We start from the raw sequence: 25,224 nt of genomic DNA, 5'->3' as shown, positions 1-25,224 counted from the left end.
AAATATGATGCAAATTTGTTTCAGGAATTGAAATGTATTTTTGTGCCCCGTTTTCGTGGACTGATGCCTGGTCTGTATTCAACTTGGACCTTATATGATGTCCTTTAACATCACTAAGAGAAGTATTTGAGATCATCGCGAGTTTTCCTCAATAAGCCCAAATTAAGCACGAAAATAATAACTAAAGATAGTTTCAGCTTAGCCCGCTGATACACATTACCTATATTTAGGAAGTAGGACTTTTGCTGGGAGGGAAGACTGGGACAAATCGCTTCGTTAAGCTCCAATGATTAACTGAATTCCTTGGGTTTAGAGCGGTTCTTGCATATTATTTGGTTTTGTGATTCAACGACATGACTCGACTCTGGGCTCGCAGAAGACGTACACCATCATGAGCTCGCCGATATGAAGCCCGAAATTCCTAGTCGACCACGGCAGCGTCAAAACCAAATGGAGTTACTTTGTCACGCATGCAGCCCTGACAAAACCGGTTTTAGACGAACTCATGTTGAGGTAAATGTTAACACCGATATTATTGGTTTAGAGTGACTCGTGAGTATTTTTTTTTAGCAATCCGTGAATAATTCTCATGTAATTTGATGAGCACGTCTTCGACGACAACTAGAGTGAGTCGCTCTTCCCGTCGGTAATTGTTCGTCGACCTCAGGATGGACCAAGTCCCTGTGGAGCGTCGCAAGTCTGGACTATCATCCTTCGCAGACAGGTGTATCCGACGTTGTCAACGACCTTGCGGTTTCAGTAGCGACGTACAAACTTGATATCTTGGTTTTGTTGCCGCCACTTGCGCTATTGAATGTTGCCGGGGTATGGGCGCGATCTTGCCGGGGTGTGACTGGCGATGATCATTCTGACTCGGTTTTCATATTTCTCCCACTGACCCAAAACAAAAGGTCACGACCACGTGAACGACATAACCTCAGGTGACCGGAATGGAATATCTGAGACATGCCAGTTGCTACTTTCTGAGTTTCATCTCCTTGTGAAAGACCCTTCCCCGTGCGTCGACGAGTGGATGCAACGCTGAATGGTCGGCGCTACATAGTTGCTGCACCAGACACATGGTCCAGAAAGACGGGAGAGCGCAGGATTTTCAAAAAGCAGACGTTCTGACACTGCAATAGCGTCTGATGATAGGAGCATTGTCTACTCATCTCGTACGCGTGACTACATTGAAGCGTTTGAGCATTGAACACCTACGAAGTAGTTTTGTTGCCTTCGTAACATGTTTCGAAGCTGTCGGTGGTGATTGCCACCTACTATGGATAGCTGGCAGGACGCCCACTGGTTGACCTGACTTGACCTGACCCGTCCTAGTCTAAATGCATAGAGACATCATCTTTGATCAAAACTGATCTGAAATTCGTAATCAGCACCCCGAAAAACTACAACAAACTCAATTTACGAAGTTCTACCTGGTCCCGATTTTCCCGAATTTTTAGTCATTGACCTGACCTGGAAGGTCAACCAATGACCTAGGACCTTAAAAATGGATACCATCGGCTTCTTCTTGTTACGGGAAACACGCTAGTTTTTTCCGTGAAGCTCTAGCTTAATCAGAGACCGAACAGCAAGAGGGTCCAACGGACCCCCTCCCCTGTACGTTAGACGCACACAAAACACCAATACGGGCGAGTGTTAAGACTCCTATAGGTGAAGTCAGATACATTTCAGATTGATTTGGTGGACAGTTTTAGGATAGCACTTGCAATGATTAGCGATGCTTAAAGATGTTTTGACCTAAGGATAATTTTAAATAACTTGTAATTAAGCGCCATTAATGATAAAATTCATGAAGTTTCGTTAACTTTAGGGTCGATGCGGACCCCCTAGATGGCTTCATAAACTCTTGAAATTTGGCATGGTGGATACATTTAGGATACGTAACAAATTAATTTCGGTGACAGGAGGTTCGCAGAAATTTTTCGAAAAAGTGGGGCGTTTGATGCACCCTAATATACAGGGTGTTTCACTAAAAGTGTCAAAAAGTAAAAGGCCCTAATGCACATAATAACAATGTTTTCTATGGACATTTGCACATCATTCCATCCGCAATTGTTGGACATTTGAATATATAAAAATGATATCACCGTCACTCAAACCTATTCCACATATCCGCCGCTTCTTTTAATGCACCGTTTCGGCACGTGTCCGGAGGTGCCTCACAGCCCGTTTTCATCTTCAGCGTCCAGACTGTCGGCAAAGCCTTGCATTGTGCTCTTCAGCTCCAAAAGTGATGCGACTTAAGCCTTCCTCAGCTCTGCGAGAGCTACTGACCAAAACCAGAAGGCTAGCGGTGACAGATCGGGGCCTCGCGCTGGCCAGGGGCGGGCGGTGAGGCAGCTGATTATTCGGCCCGGGAACGGAACTTCGGGTCCAGCCAGTTCTTGGTGGCTACAGCCGTTACGGTGGTTGTTTCTGATAAATTGGGGGCTTGGCTATTTCTGATGTTGAAATAAGCTTCTTGTTATCTTAAAAGGCCCTTAAAAAGACCCTGACCTTTTCAACGATTTCCGCCGAGAGGTGGGGCGACCCGCCTTTTTTTGGACTGGAACCGGCATCAAAGGAACCCTTTTAAACCTCTCAAGAAACCCTTTGAAACTTTTATAATCTGGGTCGTAGCGAGGTGAGAGAGTGAAACGTTTCCTGAAAAGTCGGCGTACGGTTTCAATGTTTCTGATAGCACCAAATGTAAGTGTAATCCACCGCTCCTGTTGCGGTGTAAATAACCTGTTCTTATTCTGTATAAGGAAAAAAAAAACGACTAGTAACTTTGGCCTCCTGCCCTCGCTCCGTATGAGTGTAAAATATATCTTAAGTGGCCAAATCATAAATGTCCAAAAATTTGCAACAAAGCCACGTGCGCAACCACGTGCTTTGCGTATTTTATATATCTTTAATAAGCATTTACTTTTCGACACTTTTAGTGAAACACCCTGTAGGTTGACAAAAGAATCCGCCGAATAATATACACGCATTCTTAACACGGTATTTTAGACCGACCCAGTACCAGAAAAAAAATGTCTGGCGGCTCACTACCACGCAGAGCGGCCGCCCCTTCACAGCTGCGACAGTAGAGTGCTACTGGCGACTCCAGCTATACAACGGTCGCCAGATAACCGACTGAGACACCACAGGCAGTGTTTGGAGAGGGGAGAGGAGCCCCACAGACCCGGAACGAGCGCCCGCCGCGCCACATTGCAGACAATTGTTCTGGGTCCGGAACAAACCCAGGCAGGACACAGCGCCACAGCCGTACCGACGGACACGACTGGCCCGGCCCGTCTGCCGCACAGGCACCCGAAACCCGGCAACACTCACCGATAGGACGGGACCGGGGGGAACGAACCATATCGCTGGAAGTTGCGCAAAATGCAAACCACGACAACGTTGGAAAGAGAAAGGGTTGAAGGAAAATCCACCATCCCGCTAGCGCTGTGGGCTCCGGCTCGATCCGTTTAGGTGGACCGTGTACGGTCAGACTGGGTCGGGTCTGTACGGGTCAGACGTGCTATATACGGAACAGACGGGTCTGTACGGGTCAGACGGTATCTGTACGGGACCGAGGGCGTATGTGCGGGACAGACGGGGTCTGCACGGATCAGACGGGTCCGTACGGGACAGACGGGTCAGACGGGTTTGTACGGGACAGACGGGGTCCGTACGGGTCAGACGGGGTCCGTACGGGTCAGACGGGCTACAGAGGGCCATATAGGGGACAGCCGGGGCGGGTCGGCGGCCCACCTCGGCGTCGGCGGTCTGGCGGCGCGGCACCACCAGCAGGTCGCTGCCCAGCGAGCCCACGCGGGCCGTGATCTTCACAGACTTGACGGTGGCGCCGGGGCTGACTGAGTCCCCGGACGGGTTCCGCACAATCTCCCGCACCTGCAGCGACGGCAGGGACGCGGTCAGACATGGGAGGGACATAGTCAGACGCGGGACAGGAGGGACATGGTCAAAGACGGTACGGCAGGGAGATGCCCGAAGCGGCAACACGGAGCAGAGGGTGGAACTGCCGACACAGCCGGGGGGAGGCGCGACACACGGAATGTGGGGCGGCCGGGCCGGGCAACGTCCTGGGGGACGCCGGGAAACTTTTCGTGACAAGCTGGCTAATGGATAAGCATTATCTTTTTGACACTTAAATTGATGCTCCAGACCAATTTAAACTTCCGAACACACCATGTTCGTTATATAACACCCAACCAGTCCTTTACGTGCCTCTTTCAGAAGAAGTTTGCAACTTCGCTGAAGTCTTCCAGAGGATTAAGATGGAAAGCGGGCGGTGAAACTAGTTTCATTGAATATTTCCCGATGACAATCTTACAGAGCCATGTCGGAAAAGTACGTTACCATTAGGAAATATGCGACTGAGTGAAGCTTCTGATACAATGAAATAGAAAGTCGTTAACAGTTCGGATCACTAGTAGTGTATCTGGCCAATAACACCTATGGGAGTTTCGAGTGGAAGATTGCCAGTGCTGCCCATTAAGCCGTGGAGCTACGGCATATTCGGAGTCTGAAGACGGTGTGGGGAGGACCTGCCCGACTGGTGGTCGCAGCCCGCCCGAGCAGCCGGCCCCGACCGGGCGGACGTAGGTACCTGGAAGCCGTCGTCGGCGCGGTCGCGGCGCAGTTTGATCCGGTAGGAGAGCTTGGGCCCGTCGCCGGCCTCCGGAGCCGTGCCGCTGCTGCTCACTGACGGCGCCGGCGACACCGCGCCGCCGCCGCCGCCGCCGCCGGCCGCTGACGGGGCTGACGGCGGCGGCGGCGGCGAGGCGCCGGCGGCGGGCGCGGCCGCGCGGCCCGACGCCGAGCTCGAGTCCACTTCGAGCGGTACCAGCCGGCGCATCAGCTTGCCCTTCTCCTGGCGCAGCATCGGGTTGGTCTTCATGGCGTCCCGGTAGCTGTAGGTGGGCCTCGGCTTCACCTAGCCGGCCGGGGGGAGGGGGGGGGGGGTCAGGACGCCGGTAACCAGAGAGTGAGGACCTTCCGAGCGACCAAGATCAGTCTGTGTTACGACCTACGGCGTAAATAAATATTTCATATACAAATACAATGTAACTTATACGAGTACTGCATTGCCAGTCGGGGCCGGAACAGCACCTCATAAAAAAGCAATACACATGCTTCTTGAGACATCGGCACAGACGTCCCTCATGCAGCACAAACTAAATCTGATAGTCGCAATATTGTTTCCGTACTACGTTCAAAGAAACATGTTATTGTGCAGCCATACGCGGGCAAACAGGACGAGTCTGCGAGCGCAATATGTGCGACGACGGACCCGGAGCAAGGACTCGTTTGATACGTAATACTAAAAAACACTCGAGTCCCGGGTCTTAGTGGGCCTCCGCCGCTCCCAGTAGATCTGGACGCGTATTTCCGGCTATTTTCAGCACCAGCCAATAGTTCACTCACCTTGGCCACCTTCCTGGCGTCAGACGAGGCCGCGGGCGCCACCACTGTGCTCGGCTTCACCAGCTGCACGTGCCGGCCGGGCGCCGCCGCCGCCGCCGGCGGCGAGGTCGCAGACTCGCACGGAGCCGGCGACGCTGCCGGCGGCGAATCGGCGCTCTGCGGCCGGCTGCTGTCCACCTGACTCGACTGCACCGGCGAGCTGCGGCCCGGTGGCGGCGGCGGCGGCGCCGACACCACGGGCGGGGGCGGCGGGGGCTGGACGGGCGGCGCCGGCGGCGGCGGCGGCGGCGGCGGGAGCGACACCTCCATGGGCTCGGGCGCGGCGGCCGGCGGCGGGGCCGGCGGCCGGAGCTCCATGGCGCCGCCGGCGAGCGGCGCCGGCAGGTGCGGCTGCACGCCGGCGCCAGCCACCGACACCGCCGGCAGGGAGGCCACCAGACCGCCGCCCAGACCGGCCATCGAGTAGACGACCGGCTGCGCCAGCTGTCCGCCGGCCGGCCCGAGCTCGAACGAGCCCAGGTGCTGCAGGTTGGCGCCGGGCGGCAGCGCCAGCTGCGGGTAGTTGAGCACGAACGGCGCCGGCTGGCCGTACAGCAGCGGCTCCTGCTGCGGCACCACCGTGTAGCTCACGTTGCCCTGTACGATCACCACGCCCTGCTGCTGCACCTGGGGCAGCAGCATCTGGCCCGGGCTCACCAGCTGGTTCCCGATCATCAGCAGCTGCGGCAGCGGCATCCCCATCGAGGCCGGCGGCGGCGGCGGCGGCGGCGGGGGCAGCGGCGCCGCCACCGCCGGGCCCGCCGCCGCGCCGAACACCGGCGGCGCCTTCTTCTTGGGCGAGCGGCGGCGCGGGCGAGCGGGCGAGGCGCGCGCCGGGGCCGCCGGCGCCTCCTCGACCTCCTGTTTGATCTGCAGCCGGGGCGTCTCGGACGGCAGCGGCGCCGTGGTGGAGGAGACCTCGGCCTCGCCGGTGGCGGCTGGCGGCGGCGCGCGCGGCGCCTCGCCCGGCTCCACGGCGGGACGGCGCGGCTCCGGCCGGGCCGCCTCCGCGCCATCCTCCTCGGCCTCGCTGCTGCCAGAGCTGTCCACCTCGAAGTCGCACAGGTCCTGGTGCTTCAGCATGCTCTCGCGCGTGCGGTACATCCGCCGGCACTTGGGACATTTGCTCGGCACGGACTCGTCGTCCGAGTCGTCTGCGCCATCCAGCTGGGAGAGCTGCCGCGGCAGCGGCACGCTCGGCTCGCTCCTCGGGTGCGCCGCCGCCGACTGCTGCCAGCCGTCCGCCTTCTGGCCGGGCCAGGCGTCGTGCGGCGCCCAGCCGCTCATGGGCGGCCACCACGGCTGGTAGCTGAACGGCGGCTGGTGGAGCAGCGGGCCGGCCGGCGCGCCAGAGCCCGACCGGCGCCGGCAGTGCACCTGCGCCGAGTAGGTACGCAGCTCGGCCGGCCACAGCTGGTCGCGCGGCTCCGGCATCACGGTCGCCACCGGCTTGAACGCCATCAGCTCCTCGTAGGAGGCCTGCTCGGCCGAGAGGCTGCGGCCGCGCCGCGCCGCCGGCCGGAACGCCGACGCGTGCTGCGAGCCCAGGCCGGCGGCCTCGAACGCCGCCGGGTACTCGGCGAGCAGCGGCCCGTCGGCCGACGCCGGGTAGCCGGGCAGCCGCTCGGAGCGGTGCCGCGCGCGGCCCGTCTGCCAGTCGAAGGCGGCGCTGTGCGGCGGCGGCGGCGGCGGCTCGTCGGGCTGCTGCGGCGACATCTGCAGCTGGCTGCTGGTCACCTCAGAGGAGCCATGGCTCAGCTGCTCCAGCGACTCGGCGATCTCGGCCACCTGCTGGCTCTCGGTCAGGCCGGCGTGCAGCTGCCGCTGGCAGTCCGCCTCCATGGCGTCGGCGGCGCGCTGGCAGTCGATGCTGAGCGCGGCCCGGCGCGGCCCGCAGTCGGTCACCAGGCCGGCGGCGCCCGCCGAGTCGCACGGCACGCCCATGGCCTCGGACACGCCGGCCAGGTGCCGGCCGCCCAGCTCGCCGTCACCGTGATCCGACGGCTGCTGATGTTGGTGCTGGTGATGGTGCTGATGATGGTGGTGCTGATGTTGGTGATGATGCTGCTCCTGCTGCTGCTGATGATGATGTTGCTGCTCCTGCTGCTCCTGTTGCTGCTGCTGCGGAGGCTGCGCCGGCAGGCCGGCGGCCGTCCCGGCAGTGCCGCCGCCGCCCTCCCCGCCCAGGTAGGTGGCGCCGTCCCCCTCACACAGCTCCTTCAGCATCAGGTTGAGGAAGTCGTTGTCGACGTTCTCCAGTATGGGGATGTTGAGGTTGGCCTCGGCCAGAAGCGTTTCCTCTTCCTCGACGACGGAGCGGCAGACGTTGCCGAGCAGAGACTCGAGACAGGAGCGCACCTGCCAGCCACGCGACACGGGTTCAGTACCGAGGGATAGCATGGGCGATGGCACACGGCTCTCACTCGGCCTAGCGCAGGTAATACATTACTGGTGACACAACCGTCATGATAGCGATACTAGACCAGAGCCCGGTCAGGAGCACGCCCCCTGCCCACAGGCGGCCACATTCAGTCGGTTTCGGTTGTTCCGGCGCAGCCAGTTCGCTCACCTGCTGCTCGTGGTCCTCGGAGGCGCCGCAGCCGGCGGGCGGCTCGGCCGGGGCGGCGCTCGCGCGCGGCTCGGCCGCTGGCTCAAAGGTGAACCGGGCGGCAGCGGACGGCCGTCCGGCGCGGGCCGAGACGGCGCGACGCCACTCCTCCAGCTGCTGCAGCGAGCGCTCCACCTGGCAGAGCGGGACAGCCGGTCACCACCGGGGCAGCGGCGGCCGCAGGGCCCGGCGCGGGGCGCGGGGAGGGGCGGGTATGGGGCCCGTGACCGGGGCAGAGGGACACGGAGAGGGAACGGAGAGGGGCGGTCAGGGGAGCCGCCGACCGTCATCGAAGGCTGTTTTCCACGACAGAGTAAATCACCACTGCCCAGGTGGGCATACATCATCCATTCCACAAAAGCTACAAACTAAATTCACTTCAAAGAATTAAGTATCCAATGCAATATTAAATCCATTGCAAACTCAAGCGTGGCATTACAGTCTGGCGGGGTGCACGGACGGACCGCCGCCGCAGAGCTGATCGGTATGTCAGGCGGGCGCGGGCGCGACTGACCTGTGCGTGGCTGAGCGAGTGGTCCACCAGGCAGTGTCGGTCCGAGGGCGGCAGCGGCCCGGCGCTCACCGTCCGCACTGTGTACACCGTCCGCCGGCGCGGGTTGATGGTCGACCAGTAGACGCGCGAGCACGTCATACCGACTGGCATCAGCGAGCGGCCCGAGGGGACCACCTGGCGGGCGGACCGACCTCCGTCAGCACCGAGTGCAGCACACAGAAACTCACTGCACACTGCACAGCCAACAGACTCACCGCACAAACCCACTGCCGGAAACCCATTGCAGAGTCACAGACGGCGGGGACACTACACAGACGACGGAGACTCACAGTACAGACGGCGGGGACTCGCTGTACTGACAGCGAACAACGCAGACAGAGATGGACTGCAGTCCCTCGATACCCACTCCGACACTTACCCGATCGCCGAAGGAGTGCACGGTCAGGCTGCCCAGCACGGCGGCGGCCGAGTCCAGCGGCGCCTCGGTGGGCCGGCGCCGCAGCCAGTCGCCCTCCTCGATGAAGACGCGCCGCCGCACGGGGTCCGGCGGACCGGAGCCGGCCGGCGCGCCCTCCGGACGGTGCTCCGGGCAGCTGGGCAGCGCGCCAAAGTGCCAGCCGGACTCGGCGGCGCACGGCAGGTGGGCGGGGCGCGCGCAGCTGCGCAGGCCGCACGCCACCGTGGCGCCGCGGCCGGCGCACACGTGGCAGCGCGTCTGGCGGCCGCGGTGGAGGGCGGCGCGCACGGCGCGCAGCGAGCCGTCCACCTCCTCGAACACCTCGGTGGAGTGCAGCAGACAGCCGACGTGCAGCCAGAGGCCGGCGCCGGCCCACAGCAGGCGGCCGGCCGGACCAGCCTCGCCGTCCCGGCCGCACAGACCGCAGCGGCGCGAGTCCGCCAGCCGGCCCGCCTCCAGCGCGCGCAGCGACTGGTAGTGCCGGTTACAGAGGTCGATCAGCGGCCGGAACTGGTCGTGGTTGCCTGTCGAGGCGGCCGACAGACGCTTCAGTGGCGTGCGCGTGTACTTGCTGGGAGAGGCGCGCGCGCGCACCTCCGTGGGGCTGGTCATCAGGGCGGCGGCGGGGGCGCCGGCGCCCGCCGCGTACGGGTGGTCCGGGTGGGCCACGCCCGCCTTGATGGGCGTCACGACGCGGCCGTCGTACTGGAACCAGGGGAAGGCGTCGGCCATGGCGCGCTGGTAGGCGGCGCGGGCGCGGATGACGCCGCCGGCGCCGGCCTGCTCGGCCTCTGCCAGCACCGCCTGCAGCAGCCGGTGGAAGGCGCGCACGCTGACCACGTCGCCGCGCCGCAGCTGGGTGCGCAGCTGGCGCAGGCGCGCGGCCGTCGGCGGCTCGGCGCTGGCGGCCGCCGCGTCCGGCACCACCTGGTCGTCCTCAGCCGGCGGCCCGTCGGCCGGCACCGGCCCGTCTCCGTCGTCAGCGCGGTCCGGCGCGGCCGGCCGCCGGCTGAGGCACGCCCAGACGGCGCGCACCACGGCCGCGCAGCCGCTCTCGAACTCGTGCCGCACGGCGCGCCGCCAGGAGACCTCGCGCGGCAGCCGGCGCCGCTCGGGCGAGCCGGCCGGCTCTGCGCCGTCGGCCGCCGGCGGCCGGGGCAGGCACCGGTCACACAGGTAGGAGACGGACTCGGGCAGGAAGCTGAGTATCTGGTACATCTCCTCCGAGAGGCTCTCGCAGTGGGCGTGCACCCACGTGTGACACGACTCGCACTCCATCATCTGCGGGAGCGAACAGGCGGCTACGGTCAGCGCGGAATGACGTGGTATTTCCCGTTGGTACACTTCCCCGCACATGCAACGCATTTGGGTTGGCGCATCCTAACCAAACACGAAACTGGACTGCGCGCGTAACGTAACACAAACTGTGGGGGGGGGGGGGGGGGGGGAGAGCAGCGGTACCCGGCCAGCCGGCCCTCACCTTTGTGTCGTAGTCGTCATCCTCGTAGCAGCCGCCGCAGAGCGGGCAGTAGTTGCCGCGCTGGTGCAGCTGGAAGCAGTTACCACACAGCGGCAGGTTGCCCACGTACTGGTGAATCTCGGCCTTCTGGCAGCTGCGGCAGCGCGTGCAGCGCACACAGGTCTGCGCCGCGACAGACACGGGTCACGGGTCAGTGACACGGGTCACGGATCAGCGACACATACAAGTGGGTGACACGGACACGGAGTGGCGAGGCGCAGCGCCCCAGCCGAAATAATTCAATCCGACGTTCTGAGTTCTCACCTGATGCGTTCGACTTCGGGCTCGCCTACGGTGAGATTGGCAGTCTCCGAAAGACTACGACACAAAGGTCAGCTTCGTACGACCTTCGCAAGAGCAGCCTCGGCAGGCGTGAGCGATGCCAGACCCACAAAGGACTTTATTTGGCAATCACTCGCCTAAGGCACTTTCCTATTCTTATGACAGCGCGGTTGGATATAACTGTGCCCGGCCCGGCGGAGAGGTTACGATTCAGGCCCGTTGGACAGATAAGTGGTGACTGCAGCCGGATGGAGTTCAGTAGTATCGACTTTAGAATGAAACCTCGTACTGGGCGTCTCTTGTCATAAACTCTGTCAAGACTGTGCACAATCCTTCATATAAGTGTTAATTGAGTGTCGGATCCATGTAGGGGTCAGTCAAGCAGATGTCAGGGTCAAGGTCAGATTTATCAGGTAAAAACATATCCCCCAAGAGCAAAATAGGCATTTACAGCATATGACACGTTTCATTGGTGCTTTAAGGCGTAGAACACGGTAATGCCCTCCATTTCATAATACGTGTACGTATTTGGTCGAAAAAGATCATTTTTAGAAATGATCATGGTAGTGAAGTAGAGAAATTGCCAAGATTCAATAGATTTTGGAAAAGGTAGGTGATAATCAAAAATCGAGGACAGCCATTTCATTGTGTATGGTATTGGCAGTCTAATGGCGTTTACGTCATGTCTGTACGTCTGTCCCGTTATTTTATGATTTTTTGAGCATATGCCGTTTGTGGTCGAAAACTCAGAAATCATGACGTCACTAAAACATCGATCTCAACGACTTCCCGACCGACTTTTTTCATGTTATGTCAATAAATTTCAACTCACTCCCTAGAGGTACCCAAAAGTTGGCTCCTGCGGCGCTCAGTTTTTTCTTTTTAGCTAAGGCGCGGCGAAAAAAAGTAGGGGCCACCAAAAATCCCCAGCTCGTGTACCGGCGCATCTAATAAAACTGGCTAGAAAAAGCACCAGCAACAAATGTTGACTCGAAGCGCTGGAAAAAGCCCTAAATCGTCGTGTAATTGGGATTCCGGTTTATCACGAGGAGCAGACACCTACTCCCAAAACAGACGGCGCGGCCCGCCAGTTTTACAAATACCAACAAGACGTAGTGTGCGAACTGTAACGCTGCCTTGTGAGCACGGAAAGCTGGTTAGTTAGCACCGTGTAGCGTTCATGCGTGCGAGCATCAGTGCGGCTACTGCTAGGCATGGAATCGTAGGCGCGAAATGCACCAGATTGTATAACAGGATACAGGATGGCAGGATAAAAATGTGTATAAATACAACACTATTGAACAAGGCAGGAACGGATGTGATGCGGGCAGGTTACAATCAGACATAAATAAAACGTGGTGGTAAGAAGAGACACCACTATAAGAGTTTAAGTAACTTGATTGCGCCTTGGTGAAAGCATGCGCATGTCGCATCAAATAAGTAGAGTAGACAAATTAGGAGAAATTCATGCGAAATTAACGGCTGCATAGCGGAGAAAAAACACAATGACATGATTACAAGACAGTTCACAACGGAAAACACATAGAAGGGTGACACAAATGTAGGAATGTGGAAGGATGGCAGCCTCCGACGCCGACAGTCGCAGGCAGACACACGGACATACACACGCCGAGTCGACGTACAGCAATGACCAAGTGTATTGACTCGGAGGCAGTCGGCGGCCCAGCCGCGGCTGGCTCGCTCCGCGCACACCACGCGACGAACACAAAGACGCGGCGCTCACACCACTGGAGATCGGCGAGCGCGCCCAATATGCGCGGACACAATGAACTCACGATGAGAAATGGCAGCGGCGCGCTGCGTCACCTGACTAAAACGGCCCACGCTCTGATACCCCCCCCCCCCCCCCGGCGCGTCGTTTCGGGCACCTGGCGCGCCGGCAGCCTCAGCTATCACCGCGCGGCCGCCGCCGCCGGCCAGCCCCGGTGCTGTACGTTTTGGCGTACGGGTCGGCGCTGGCGTCCTGTCGCCGGGCCGCCGCGCGCGCCACAGACTTGTCCGGTGAACTGGGGCGAGCGGGCTCCTGCACGTCCACATACTGGGCCAGCAGGAAGGCGTCGCCGCTGTCGTCGGCCGGCGGCGGCCCGTCGTCTGCCAGCAGGGCGTCCTCCTGGTCCGGCCGCAGCGGGCCGACCTCCGGGTCCGACTGTTCGCCCTGTTCGGGCGCCAGCAGCGCGTCCTCCGCCGCCCCGGACACGTCCGAGACGGCCTCGATCAGCGCATCACACCAGTCGAGCGGCGAGCCGGGCCGGTCTCCCTCCGCCGCCCCCTCCCCCCGACCCCCATCGGAGCACTCCTCTGCAGAGCTGGCGCCGTCCGGCGTCCTGCCGGCCGGGCCCCTCTCCGGCCGCCGACCTGGCCGGGCCGGACTTGCTGCCGAGTCTCCTTTCCTGGGCGAGCTCTGCGCCGAGCCAGACCCCTTGCTCGGCGACCTGCCCGCTGGCCGGGAGAGCGCGGTGCGGCGCCGCGCGGCCTTGAGCGCGCGCCGGCCCGCCTGCAGCAGCCGCGAGGCGGCCGGCCGGCGGGCACCGCGCAGGCCCAGCAGCTGCCGGTACGAGGGGCCGTCGGCGGTGCCGGCGCGCGAGGTCACGTAGTGCCGTTTGTACAGGCCGGGCGCCGAGACGCCGTGTCGCGAGCCGCGCCTGGCCGGCCGCGCCGGGGCCGGGGTGCGGTCTGCCGGCTCGGCGGCCTCCTGTTCCCGCTCCAGCTCAGGCGGCCCCTCGGAGTCGGCGGCGGCCGGGTCGTCAGGATCCTCCTCCTCCTCCTCTTCCTCGCCTGAGGTGGAGGACGAGGGACGGCCGCCGGCCGGCGTCGTCCCGGGCTCGTCCTCGTCGTATAAATACGAGTCGACGCCCTCGCCAACAAACGGAGGCGGTCCGTGCAGCCGCAGCGCCGGGTCGTTCTGTGAAGCGGAAAAACCGTCAACGACACGCCATCGAATCGCTCTACAGTTGGCAACACCAAGGTACACATCAGTTCCCAATGGGTCGGCGTGCCTCTCTAATCAGAGCTAGTGGCGAATGACACGTCAGATCCACACGGCAATCGCTGTAAGTGAAATGACAGGGAAAACAGAACAAAATAGCATACAATAATATAACCATAAAACTGACTGCTGAATTATTGTAACCTGTTCAATGCATATGCTTCAAATGTTTGCTAACTGCAACAAAGTGTCTTGATTGGAAGGCACTGATAACCTGGACCGGCGAGCGGCGCTGAGCCGTCTGAGGCGGTCGGGCCCGCCCCGTACCCATCTGAGGCGCCGTAGGCCCGTCCCGTGCCCGTCTGAGGCGCTCACCTGTCTCAGCTGCTCGATGAGAAGCAGGTCGTCCGGCCGCGGGAACTTCCTCGGGCGCCCCTTGCGCGGCGGCAGCAGGCGCCGCCAGCGCTCCCACTCGATCTCGCTCATGCCGGGCGGCAGGCGACTGCGGGCCCACTGGGAGCCGGGGACGGGCGGCCGGCGCGCCGGGGTGGCCGCAGAGGTCGGCTCGGAGAGCGGCGGCCGGCGCCGGCGCCGCCGCGGCCGACCGGCGCCCAGCACGAACGGCACAGCGGCCGGCGGGTAGCCCAGTGCGTCCAGCTCGGCGTCGACCGTCTCGCGCAGAAAGTCCACCACCGAGAGCGGCTCGTCGGCCTCCGAGGAGTCGTCCGAGGACCCGGCGTCGCCCTGCTCACGGTACTCGACCGTCTCCGGCAGCTGGAGGCCGATCCGCTCCAGCTCCGACCCCGTCATGCACGGCCCGTTCATGCCCGCGAAGAGCAGCTCCAGCGCGGCCGCCTGGTCCAGCAGCTCGTACTGCAGCGGGATCGTGTACACGGTCGGTAGCGGCGGCGAGCGCGGCCGCGCGCGCGGCACCAGACGCACCGCCTTCTCCGGCGACGGGGTGGGCGCGGCGCGCGCGGCCGCCGCCTCGGCGCGCCGCTGGGCGCTCACCTCCTTCCAGCGGCACTTCTTCGGCGGCCGGCCGAGCCGCTTCCGCTTCCTCCGCTTTTTCCGTTTGCGGTGTTCGACGGGCCGCTGATCCTCTGCGTCCGTCTCGTCGCCGTCCTCGACCCGGGTCAGCATGGCCAGCAGCGCGTCGTCTCGCTCGTCGTGGTCCGACTCGTGGGCTGCGTCGCTCCCGTCGTCCGGCGCGCCGCCGAACACGCTCCGTCTGGAGAAGCCGGCGAACGAGGGCTCCTCCACGGCCGACACGTCGCTGCCGCAGTCCGTCTCCGCGTCCGACTCGGGGCCCGCCGCGGCCGGCCCCGGCCCGCCCGGTGCGCCGCCCAGCAACTCCTCGAGGTCAAAGCGCAGCGGCGGGCTGGCCGGCCGGCCCCAGGCGATGGGCGACCGCCGGTCGGCGGCCGGGTCCTCCACTTTGGGCAGGTCGTAGCAGGAGAGGCAGGCCAGCGGCGTCAGCCGGTCGGCCGGCGGCGGCGGCGAGCAGGCGGCGGCGCCGGCCGGCTCCGCGTGCGGCCCGGCCGGCGCGAACGGCCAGCCGAGCATCTGGCGGCGAGCAGCGGCGGCGGCGTGAGAGAGCGAGCACGACGCCGGCCGCCAGCCAGCCGCCGCCCCGGCCGACGCACGCCCGTGTGCCCACTGTGTGCGCGCCGTCCGTGTGTCTGCGCGCGGCGCGCGGCGCTCGGCGGGAGGCGGCCACCAGGACGGGCGGGCAGAGTGGACTGGGAGGCAGGTGCTGGGCGCGGCGCCGGCGGTCTGCCGCCGCGGCTCCGCCGGCACACGGGGGACAGCGCGCTGCCGGGGCGGCAGGCTGCAACTGGCCTCACAGCACACACCACAGTACACAGCACACACAGCGGCACAGTTCACAGCTACACTCGGACACCACACACGGCCCAGCAGCGCCCACCGGGTCAGACAGAGAGCACGCATGCAAGCCCAGCCTGTACAGACTCCAGACCGATGCCAAAATAATGGGCTATGTCACGAGAGAAGCCGACTCCATATACTTTATACAAGACGCCGTCGGCTGTGAGCCTGATCTGTGTGAACCACGGTAAATGTTCAGTCACCCGTCTCCGCAGGCTGTCCGCGGAGGCGGGTCCCGTCGGTACGGGTCGGCGTTGGCGGTGGGCCGTCCGGACGCCCGGGGACCGGTCGGCGGCGGTACTCACCCACGGCTGGTCGGAGCGGCCCGGCGGCGCACAGCCGTGCGGCCCCAGGCACGCCAGGTGGTAGGTCTCGCTGCACTGGTGGCAGCGGTGCAGCGGCTGGCCGGGCGGCGCGGCGCCGCACACGCAGCACACCTGGCAGCGCGCGCACACCCAGTTCTCCTGGTGGAGCGCCGACAGCGGCACCTCCACCTCCTCCAGGCAGAACGGGTGGTACGGCTCGCAGCACGAGTTGCAATAGAGCATCTGGGGACAGGCGGCCGTTACACACCGCGCCACCACCGCCGACGGCTGATCACAAATGCCTCAAGCTATTTTACAACCCATACACTAGCTTAATCCTCGCCGGCACAGGCCATTTTGAGTCCTTCGACGGCACAAGGGGGGGGGGGTTGGTACGACCCCCCTCGCGTTTGGCCCCTGATCGAGCTAGAGCTTCGCGGAAAAAACGAGCGTGTTGCCCGTCACGAGAGGAAGCCGATGATACCCAATTTTAAGGTCCTAGGTCATCGGGTGACCTTCCAGGTCAGGTCAATGACCCGAAAACCGGGAAAATCGGAACCTGTTAGAAAGTCGTAAAGTGTGGCTGCCATGTGGTTTTCAGGGGTCCTGATCACGAATATCGTGTTAGTTTTGATCAGAGATGATGTCTTTAAGCATTTAGACCAGGTCGGGTCAGGTCAGGTCAGGTCAACCGGTAGGGGTTGTGACGGGTATTCGTAATACGTGTCAACCGCCTCGGACAGCTTCGTAACATGTTACGAAGGCACCAAAACTACTTCGTAAATGCTCAAATGGTTGCTAAATTCGAATTCAGCTCCAAAAACTAGCCTAGAAACATGTAAAACTCGAAAAAGTGAACCGAGGTCACCCGAGGTCACCAAAGGTCAATGACCTGACCTGACCTTCAGGTGACCTTGACACCCACCCTAATGCATGGGAGCAACATCAAATCACATGTTTGAACGTTTGAAACCACGAAAAGCTTGCAAACGCGCGGCTAATGCGAGCCGACATGCGCCGAACCGCGATTTCGGCCAAACATGGTCACAGAAAAGAGGTCACAGGTCAAAGGTCATTGGGGTCAGGGTCATGAAATTTTCAGGGTTGGTGTAAAATTGAGCAATGCGAGGGTACTGAAAGTTTCGTCGCGATCGGTCGCTTTTTACGCGAGTTATTCGCGAAAAACCTTAGGGGGGGTTGCATCAACCCCCCCCCCCCCTGTGCCGGCGAGGGTTAATCCAGGGACACGTGAATGTTTTGCTAATGCTTATTGAACGCTTAACTCTCAATCACATTTTCATCGCTAATTTCTTTGCGTAAGTCCACAATCACATCACATTGGAGTTTGCCATGAATCGGACTTGCAAAGTAAGCTCCAACTGGCTTCTGATGGCAGTGTGCGTTGACGAGCTGCCGCTCGTTGAGTGGAAAGTCCACCGGTGGGCGCCGAGCTGTGCGGGCGGCTCACCTCCTCCTGTCCGGCGCTGGCGCAGACGAAGCAGAGCACCGGCACGCCGGGCGGCTGGGCGGCCAGCACGGCCAGGCCGCGCTCCCACAGCTCGGTCGGCTCCAGCGGGCTCCAGTGGTCCAGTCGCACCAGCGGCGACGACCGGCGGCCCGGCTGCCGGCAGCCGACGGCGCGGGGTGAAACGGGGCTCCCCCGCCACCAACGGGCGGCCCAACACTGACCAACGTCGCCGGGACAGGCTGAGAGAGCACACTTAGGTGCCTTAATTCGCTTCAGGAATTCATGACAGCCGTTGCAAAAGGCGAATGATCAGCATAAGAAGGACATGTTCGGATAAATACAATTATGCATTAAAAACGACAGCTGCAGCAAAGGGAAGCGCCACACAAAAGAACAAAAAAAAAACAGACTAGTCGGGGGCTCTGGGCTGACACGTCCTCCCCACTGCCGCCACGGCGGCCGTGTGCGCCGGGTCTCACCTGGACAGTGGGAGCGGCGGCCGAGGCGCCGCGGTCAGCCGGCCTGGCCGGAGAGCCGGTGGGCGGCGCCAGCTCCGGAGAGCGCTCCGACCGGTCACCAGCGCCGGCCGGCGGCGGCAGCAGCTTCAGGGAGTTGACACCGGGCAGCAGCGGCCGCTTACAGACCCGCGCGCTGCGGGGACAGCCGCAGTCGGTCAGATGGACGGAAAGAGTCGGATGGACGGACAGAGTCTGTAAGACAACGCCACTTGCACTAATCCATGACACAATATTAGCAAGTTGTATATCATATACGCAAGTTACAATATTAGCGAGTTGTTGCGAGAAGCCGTCCTTGAACGCATGTCATAATGTGATGCGTAGGACTCACATGCAGGATTTCTTGAGTTTGCCGGGTCCTCCGTATTTGATCATATCACTGCAGAACACGCACTTGGTGCAGTTTTTGGCCTTGCAGCCCAGACACACACCGCAGCGCGACTTGCGAATACGCTCCTTGTTCCCTCGCGACTGCTGGAGGTGTTTGTACTTGTGCAAAACTGCGAAACGCAACGATTACAGTCAGCCCCGGTAGGCAGCGTTTCAACTCGCAAGACATTCTTTGGATGGATTGAGAAATAATAGAGCTTTTCAGGAGGCGTATAATAAAGAAAGTCCTCTGTTAAAAAAAAGTTTTTAACAAAGATTAAAAATATGCAGTAATTAGAGGAGAGACATTATCCATTTTAATTACTGTTTCAAAACAAATTAAACAAACGTTAAAAATATGCAGTAGTTAGAGGAGACATTATCCATTTTAATATTCAATTAATTGCAAATGAGCCTACCGTGACTGCCAGCCAATACATCAAAGACAGATCGGTCCCAGAGAGTAGCCCGCCCCGCAGCTGTAGCGCTCACCTTTCAGCTTCATGAGCACATTCCGCGAGCTGGACTTGTCGTCCCCGGCCACATGGCGTCGCTTCTTCAGCTTGCGCACGCCGACGGCCTGGCGCCGGCCGGGCGGCCAGCCGTCCAGCCGGCCCGCCGCCCGGTTCTCCTTGCCACCCGGTGACGGTGAGCGCGGAGACAGCGCCGGGGGCTGCGGCGACAGAGTGGGCGCCGGCGGCGAGCCGCCGCCGAACGTGGCGCGCGGCTGGCCCAGCACCAGTGACGCGCTGCGGCACACCACCTTGACGCGCGGCCCGCGCTTCACGAAGCTGTCCCGAATCACCGGCTCCTGCTGGCCCGGCTCGGCCGGCGGCGGCACACCGTCCGTGAAGAACGACTGCGCCTTGCGCGTGATGTCCATTCCGCGCAGGTAGGCCTGCAGCTCGACCACGGACTTGAACCGGGTGCCGTCCGGCGAGTAGACGATCAGGTCCAGCCGGCCGCCCTTGCGGACGAACTCGCGCCGCTTCCAGCCGCCGCCCAGCGGCACCACCGTCACCGCCTTGCGGCTGTGGACGCCCGGTGGCGGCGGCGGCCACCGGTCCGTCCGCGACCGGGTCCCCGGCCGCGCCGGCGCCGCCGCCCGCCACTCCTCCTTCGACCGGGTCTCGGGACGCGTCAGCACCTCGGGCTTCGGTTCATCTTTCGACCCTGTCTCGGTCCGCGCCGGTGTTGCCGGCTTCAGGTCGTCTTTGGACCGGGTTTCGACGCGAGTCGGTGCCGCGGCCGTCGGTTCGTCCTTGGCACCGCCCTCGGTTACGGTGGGCTCGGCGGACTTCGATTCCTCGTTTGACAGGGCCTCGGTGCCCGGCGGAGCAACAGAAGTTGAGTTCTCCTTCAATATCCCCTTCTCGGAAGCATTGTGCATTTTGTCATTAGAACCATCGCCGTCGGTGTCTTCTGTCCGGTTGTTCGCTGGTTTGTCAGGGGCGCTGTTGGCCTCGGACCCGGTGTTCCCGTCCGCTGCGGGCGGCTGGCTCCCGGCCGGCTCCTGCGCCGGCTCCTTGGAATCCCCGGCCGCCGGCCGACTCAGCGTCTCAAAGCCGACCGAGTCGCGCGCGTCGCCGCCGCCCCAGGCCTTGTTCGGGCAGCGGGTGGGCGGCGGCGCCGGCAGCGCCGGCACCGCGGCGGGCGGCGGCGGCGACGGGCCGAACTGGCAGCCGCCCGTCTCCTGGCGCCGTTTGCGGCTGAACAGCGGCACGGCCGCCTGGTGGGAGCGCGGCAGACTCGAGCGCAGCCGGTTGTGCCGCTCCTCGGAGAAGTTGAGCGCGTTCAGACAGGCCTGGAGCCAGCAGGCCTCGCAGCGCTGCTCGGGAGGAGCCAGCTCCGGCTCCGACGGATCGGCGTGCGTCCGGCACAGCTCTGGCGACGGAGACACGAAACGGACTGCCAGCGCCGATCGCACTCGCCACATTCAAACAGCAGGCCGATTACAGAGAAGAGCCATAGAAACACCAGCAGTACACATAACGGGCTACTACTTTTCTGGATACGGCGTTAAGCTATTTAGATGACAAAGTCATATTAGTGCAAAATTTTAGCGAACCGCAAGGAAATCGCAAAACAGCTCGATGCAACGCCGATAGCATTTAAAGAAAAAGAGAAAATATTTATGTAATAGTTAAAATGAAATAAATGAATAACAAAATAAGTCCTAAAAAGTAATTAGAATAATTCGTGACAGGAATTGTCAGTCACCAATATATGAGTGACAATGAATGTACACAACCCTGGCTGTGACTCAAAACCGTCTGTTCTCACCTTTATTGTCGATACATTTCGGTGCGAGTGAAGTTTGTTTCAATGTGGTGAGAACGAATTTGATACAGTGCATACAGATCCAGCTGCCGAACTTGTAGCAGAGGTCGGGCACAGCCACAAACCGGCGCGAGCCGCAAGTGCCGCACGTCACGTGACCCCCTGGGGAACAGACAGAGGCCGGCCGTCGACTCAGCGCTGCAGGGGAGCGGGCCACAGTGTGGACTGGCACAGCCGATCGACAATACGGTCCCGCACGGCCACCACGGCTACAGCGGCCAGAGGGCCACTGACAGTCGATTATTTGTAATAACTCCTATGAATGTCAATTCTATGTCAATGTCAATGTCAATCCTCCTATGTCAATCCTATGAATGATGGTATAATTTTTGCAACTTCTTCATCACTATCACACTGTCCGTAAAATTTTGGCCTGGGTAAACCGACTTTTTTGCTAGTCGTGGCCTTTTCGTGACGTCGCCACACGCAAATTTTGAGAAAAAAAAAACTGGCAAAACGGGATCCCACCAGACCATATCTTTAAGAAAAATCAAAATATTACCAAACCTGAACAATACTTAAAAAAAAAATATGTCGCCCCCCCCCCCCCTTAGAGAACCACATCAGGTCAGTGTCGATGCGGGGTCTTACCGGGCCCACTGCCGGCGGAGGGCGCGCCGTTGCCGGCGCCCGGCGCGCCGGCCGGCTCCGGCTCCAGCTGCGGCGCCTCATCCTGCTCGCTGAGGTAGGTCAGGTCGCGGCCGTCCCGGAGCCGCTTCAGCACGCGGTTGTTGAGGTGCAGGCGCGGCTGCCGCAGCAGGTGGCGGCCCGGCACGGCGGCCGCCTCCTCCTCTCGGCCGCGCACCTTCAGCCGGCCGTCCCACTGGGAGCGCAGCATCGCCTCGATGTCCGCCTGCGCCGGCTGCGACACCGGAGCCGGCTCGACCGCCGCCGGAGCCGCCGCCGCCCGGCCCGGCGCCGCTGCCATGCTGTCCGCGTACTCCACCACCGTTTTGATGACGCCCTCGTCCAGCTCGACGTCGGAAGACGGCGAGAGCGCGCGCGCCGGCCGCGACGGCCGGGAGGAGGCCTCGCCCACCGGCGGAGGCGGAGGCGGCGCCGGCGAGGCGCTACTGGACGACGAGCTCTCGTCGAGGAAGCGCCGGGCAGGTCGGACCACCCGTGAGGAGCGGGTCACCACTAAGCCGGGGCCGGGGCCGGCGGCCGCGGTGGGCGCCGGACCGGCGGCGCTGGTCGGCTGGCTGGTGGAGCGTGTGCTCCGGCCGGCCGTCTCCGGCGGCCCGCCGACTGGTGGCGGCGTCTCGGCGGCCGCCGCTGCGCGCCGTGTCCGCACGGGACCCGGCTCGGCGGCCGCCGCGCCGGCCGCCCGGTGGGCAGGGCTGCCCGACTGGCTCTGGGAGCGGGAGCGCCCGCGCCGGCCGGCCTCCTCGGCAGCGGGCGACTGCGCGCCGACTCGCGCGGAGTCTGCCCGCGTCCTTCCGCGGCCACCACTGAAAGACTCGAGTGCCGGCGCGGCGGCGGCCGGCTCTGCCGACGGGGTGCGCCCGTTGCGGCGCGCGGCGCGGCCCGAGCCAGCTGCTGGGGAGGACCGGGCGCTGGCGCCGCCGCCGCTGCTGCTGCTGCTTCTGCCGCCGGAGTCATTCCCCTGCGGCTCGCACGGAGGCGCGCTGAAAGCCCTCAGGCGTTTTGACACGGCATATACTGACTCTCCGAGACATGACGACAGCCGTCGGAGGCTCTCCGGGTTCTGAAAGCAGAGAGCACCCGGCTGGTCAGTGTCCATTCACACATTCGGAAATCAGGGTGTTTGAGCTTTTATTGATAGAGGCAAAAATGAACATTATTGTAAGAAATGAAAAAAAAAATATTTTACAGCTTAACTTTGTTGCATGATACACAACAAAACATATAAGTTAAAGAAAACCTGAGTGGACAGTTCCACTCATTTTGTGTTGCGTTTAAAAAAAAAAAGAAATTAAAAAAGACTTCACCTGTGTCTAATCAAAAAATGCTATTGCTACTCACTTTTACCACCACGAAAATATATTTGAAACCAGTAAAACGCCTTTTGGGGCGACTAACGGAGCGAGCGAGAGGGTGGGCCTTGCACGCGAGAAAGTGCGAGGGGGTACCTCCAACTAACTTGTGCACTGCACCCTACTAACCGGTCCCTAGCGATGTGCCAAATTTGAGCGCATTCGGCCCAGCCGTTCTTGTTCCAGCCGCACGTGCAAAATGGGTCCCCCAACTGACTTGTGCACGGCACCCGACTAACTGGTCCCTAACCGTGTATCAAATTTGAGCGCCATCGGTCCAGCCGTTCTCGAGATCTGGAAACGACCCCTGCACGTGCACACGTGCAGCAGCACCCCAACTCTGGCACATTGATATGCATTGCCTAGTGGGTGCCTACCTAATGCCAACTTTCAGCACAATCGGCCAAGTAGTTACCGAGATATTGCAACAATTACAAAACCGACACCTCTTCGTTTTGCACGAGGCACGTGCATAAGGGGTCACCCACATGCATCGGGAATAGTCCAATACTTGGTAGAAGGAATGAAACTACCCTACAAAAATTACCGCGTGTAAATCAGTCAAGTGGTTGCTGAGATATAAGTCTCGCAAAAGCGTCCGCACGGTCGGCCGCTCATACTCAGAAATTTCCGTTAATCTAAGGAAAGACTCCGCTCGCTTCGCTCGCTCCGTAATGAGTACATAGGTAGTATGTCTCTGGGCAATAAATCATGGCTCATAGATGGACAGGTTTCGCTGGTTTTAGCGGTAGGTTTTGCACCTAGAAAATTTAGTGTACTTTAGGCTATATCTTCGTCGTCTTAAGCATTTAAGTGTTGAATATGCGATCGACTTGTTGGTTCACAAGCCGGCCATGATCGTGAAAAATGGCTTCATCGTAGGTCGGTTAGTTTCTGAGATATAACCCGAAATGTAAAAGTGCAAAACCTACCGCTTAATCTCGCGAGAGCCGCACCTGTCCTACAGGTAGTAGTCAGTAGCGGCGGAACACCTTCAATTAAGGGGGGGGGGGGGCACTGCCGACTTTTGGTCCCATTGTTTCCATGCAACGCCCATAGGGCTAATGTTATAATGCCAAAATCAAAGGGGGGCACGGTGCCCCGGTGCCCTCCCCGTTCCGCCGCCTATGACTTGAGTTATGAAAGGGTGACTTTCTGCTTCATATACACATTGTTAAAAAGTTTATTATGTAAAACTATGTCAAAGACATTATCAATTGCAATTCCAATTGTGATTTCATTTCAGACAAAAGTAAGAATTGAAAGATAGTAAAGAACCAAAATATTTTGGAAACTATTAAAAGCTAATTACTTTCTGGAATCCTCCAGGCAGCACAGAAAATTATGATTAATAAGTTTGCATGTTTATGCATCAATTTCTAATATCTTCGGCTCAAATTTTGAATGGATGGATTGACAGAGCCAGAGTTAGTATCCATTGAATGGATGGATTGACAGAGCCAGAGTTAGTATCCAGCATAGCTTGTGCCATAGGCCACCCTTACTGTGCAATTGGGCATTCCCAGGTGACAGAACTTAGATTCCAAAGTTTGGCGGGTCCATCAAAGCAGACACACCCCACATCACTCAACAGACTGATTAGCTGCTACTGCTGCCACCAACCACAGGCCATCAGCTCTGCCAGGAGCCTCATGCATCAAATGCTGGAGCAACTGGAGCCTGGAGCACTGGGAGTCCAATGCTCTACCAACTTACCTTTGGGACAGGCATATTATCACTAAGTCCAAATTGGGAATATCTCACTCAAAATATGTTAGTGACATGGTCACATGATCTATGTTGCACAAAAAAAAATCACTTGAATGCTTAAATCATGATGAAACCATTGCATCGCCCCATGGGTCCATGCTAGTACTAGCTAGCAAGCTCCAAAATTATCCAGTCAGCATTCCAGCAACACCAGAAAGTGCCTAACAGCACAAGCTCTTGACCAGGTGATCCCCAGATACCACCAGCAAGCTCCAGTCATTTGTGAGGTCCACACTGGACTGGACTCAAGACTGGTCAACAGTCATAAAAAATGTAATGTTTTTTTAATGAAAGCAAATGATTTTGGCAAATACAAATAGGTAACTTTATAACTTTTATTGTAAAGACAATCAAACTCAAGCTCATTTTGACTTTTTTTAATTATATGACAACTACATTTTGATTTGGGAGACCAAATTAGCATTATCATGTGTCCCAGACACCAATAAGCAACAATTTCCAAACTGCATTCCAGTGCCTCAGGTTAAACCTACTATGGACCTGTTCTTGCACCTCCAGTAGAAACTCTTGAAGGGAGGGTCTTCTAGTAAGTTTTACTAGAGGCACAGAAATGCAATCTGGAGATTTCTGGTGATTGATGTTAGGTATGCAAGAAAGAATAATAATCCACTCTAAAAAAGCAAAATTTGTTTCATTTTGGATATGCAAGATTTGAATGTTATGTAATTTTCTTTACATTTAAATTGTAAGATTTACTGTCAAAAGTCTTCCATTTATATTTGTAAATGTAACGTGTCCGCC

At 59.9% G+C, this 25,224-nt stretch overlaps 1 protein-coding gene across 1 annotated transcript in view; it reads right to left on the bottom strand.

Annotated features, from left to right (window-relative positions):
- The window catches only part of LOC122382535 (histone-lysine N-methyltransferase 2B-like), a 46,206-nt gene that overhangs the window by 19,871 nt on the left and 1,111 nt on the right, over window positions 1-25,224 (bottom strand). Inside the window, exons 2-16 of the mRNA XM_043367998.1 lie at window positions 21,287-22,403; window positions 20,639-20,797; window positions 18,848-20,239; window positions 18,318-18,486; window positions 17,948-18,119; window positions 17,469-17,621; window positions 16,001-16,243; window positions 10,538-10,699; window positions 9,019-10,338; window positions 8,601-8,774; window positions 8,048-8,221; window positions 5,719-7,836; window positions 5,440-5,676; window positions 4,622-4,948; window positions 3,763-3,903 (exon numbers count right to left, since the gene is read on the bottom strand). Coding sequence (XP_043223933.1) covers window positions 3,763-3,903; window positions 4,622-4,948; window positions 5,440-5,676; window positions 5,719-7,836; window positions 8,048-8,221; window positions 8,601-8,774; window positions 9,019-10,338; window positions 10,538-10,699; window positions 16,001-16,243; window positions 17,469-17,621; window positions 17,948-18,119; window positions 18,318-18,486; window positions 18,848-20,239; window positions 20,639-20,797; window positions 21,287-22,403 — 8,058 coding nt within the window. The remainder of the gene's footprint in view (window positions 1-3,762; window positions 3,904-4,621; window positions 4,949-5,439; window positions 5,677-5,718; window positions 7,837-8,047; window positions 8,222-8,600; window positions 8,775-9,018; window positions 10,339-10,537; window positions 10,700-16,000; window positions 16,244-17,468; window positions 17,622-17,947; window positions 18,120-18,317; window positions 18,487-18,847; window positions 20,240-20,638; window positions 20,798-21,286; window positions 22,404-25,224) is intronic.

This window comes from Amphibalanus amphitrite, unplaced genomic scaffold (genome assembly GCF_019059575.1).
Source record: "Amphibalanus amphitrite isolate SeventyFive unplaced genomic scaffold, NRLGWU_Aamphi_draft 000142F_arrow, whole genome shotgun sequence".
Taxonomy (NCBI): domain Eukaryota; kingdom Metazoa; phylum Arthropoda; class Thecostraca; order Balanomorpha; family Balanidae; genus Amphibalanus; species Amphibalanus amphitrite.
Note: the sequence above shows the minus strand (reverse complement) of the source record. Positions and strands in the feature narration are given on the sequence as shown.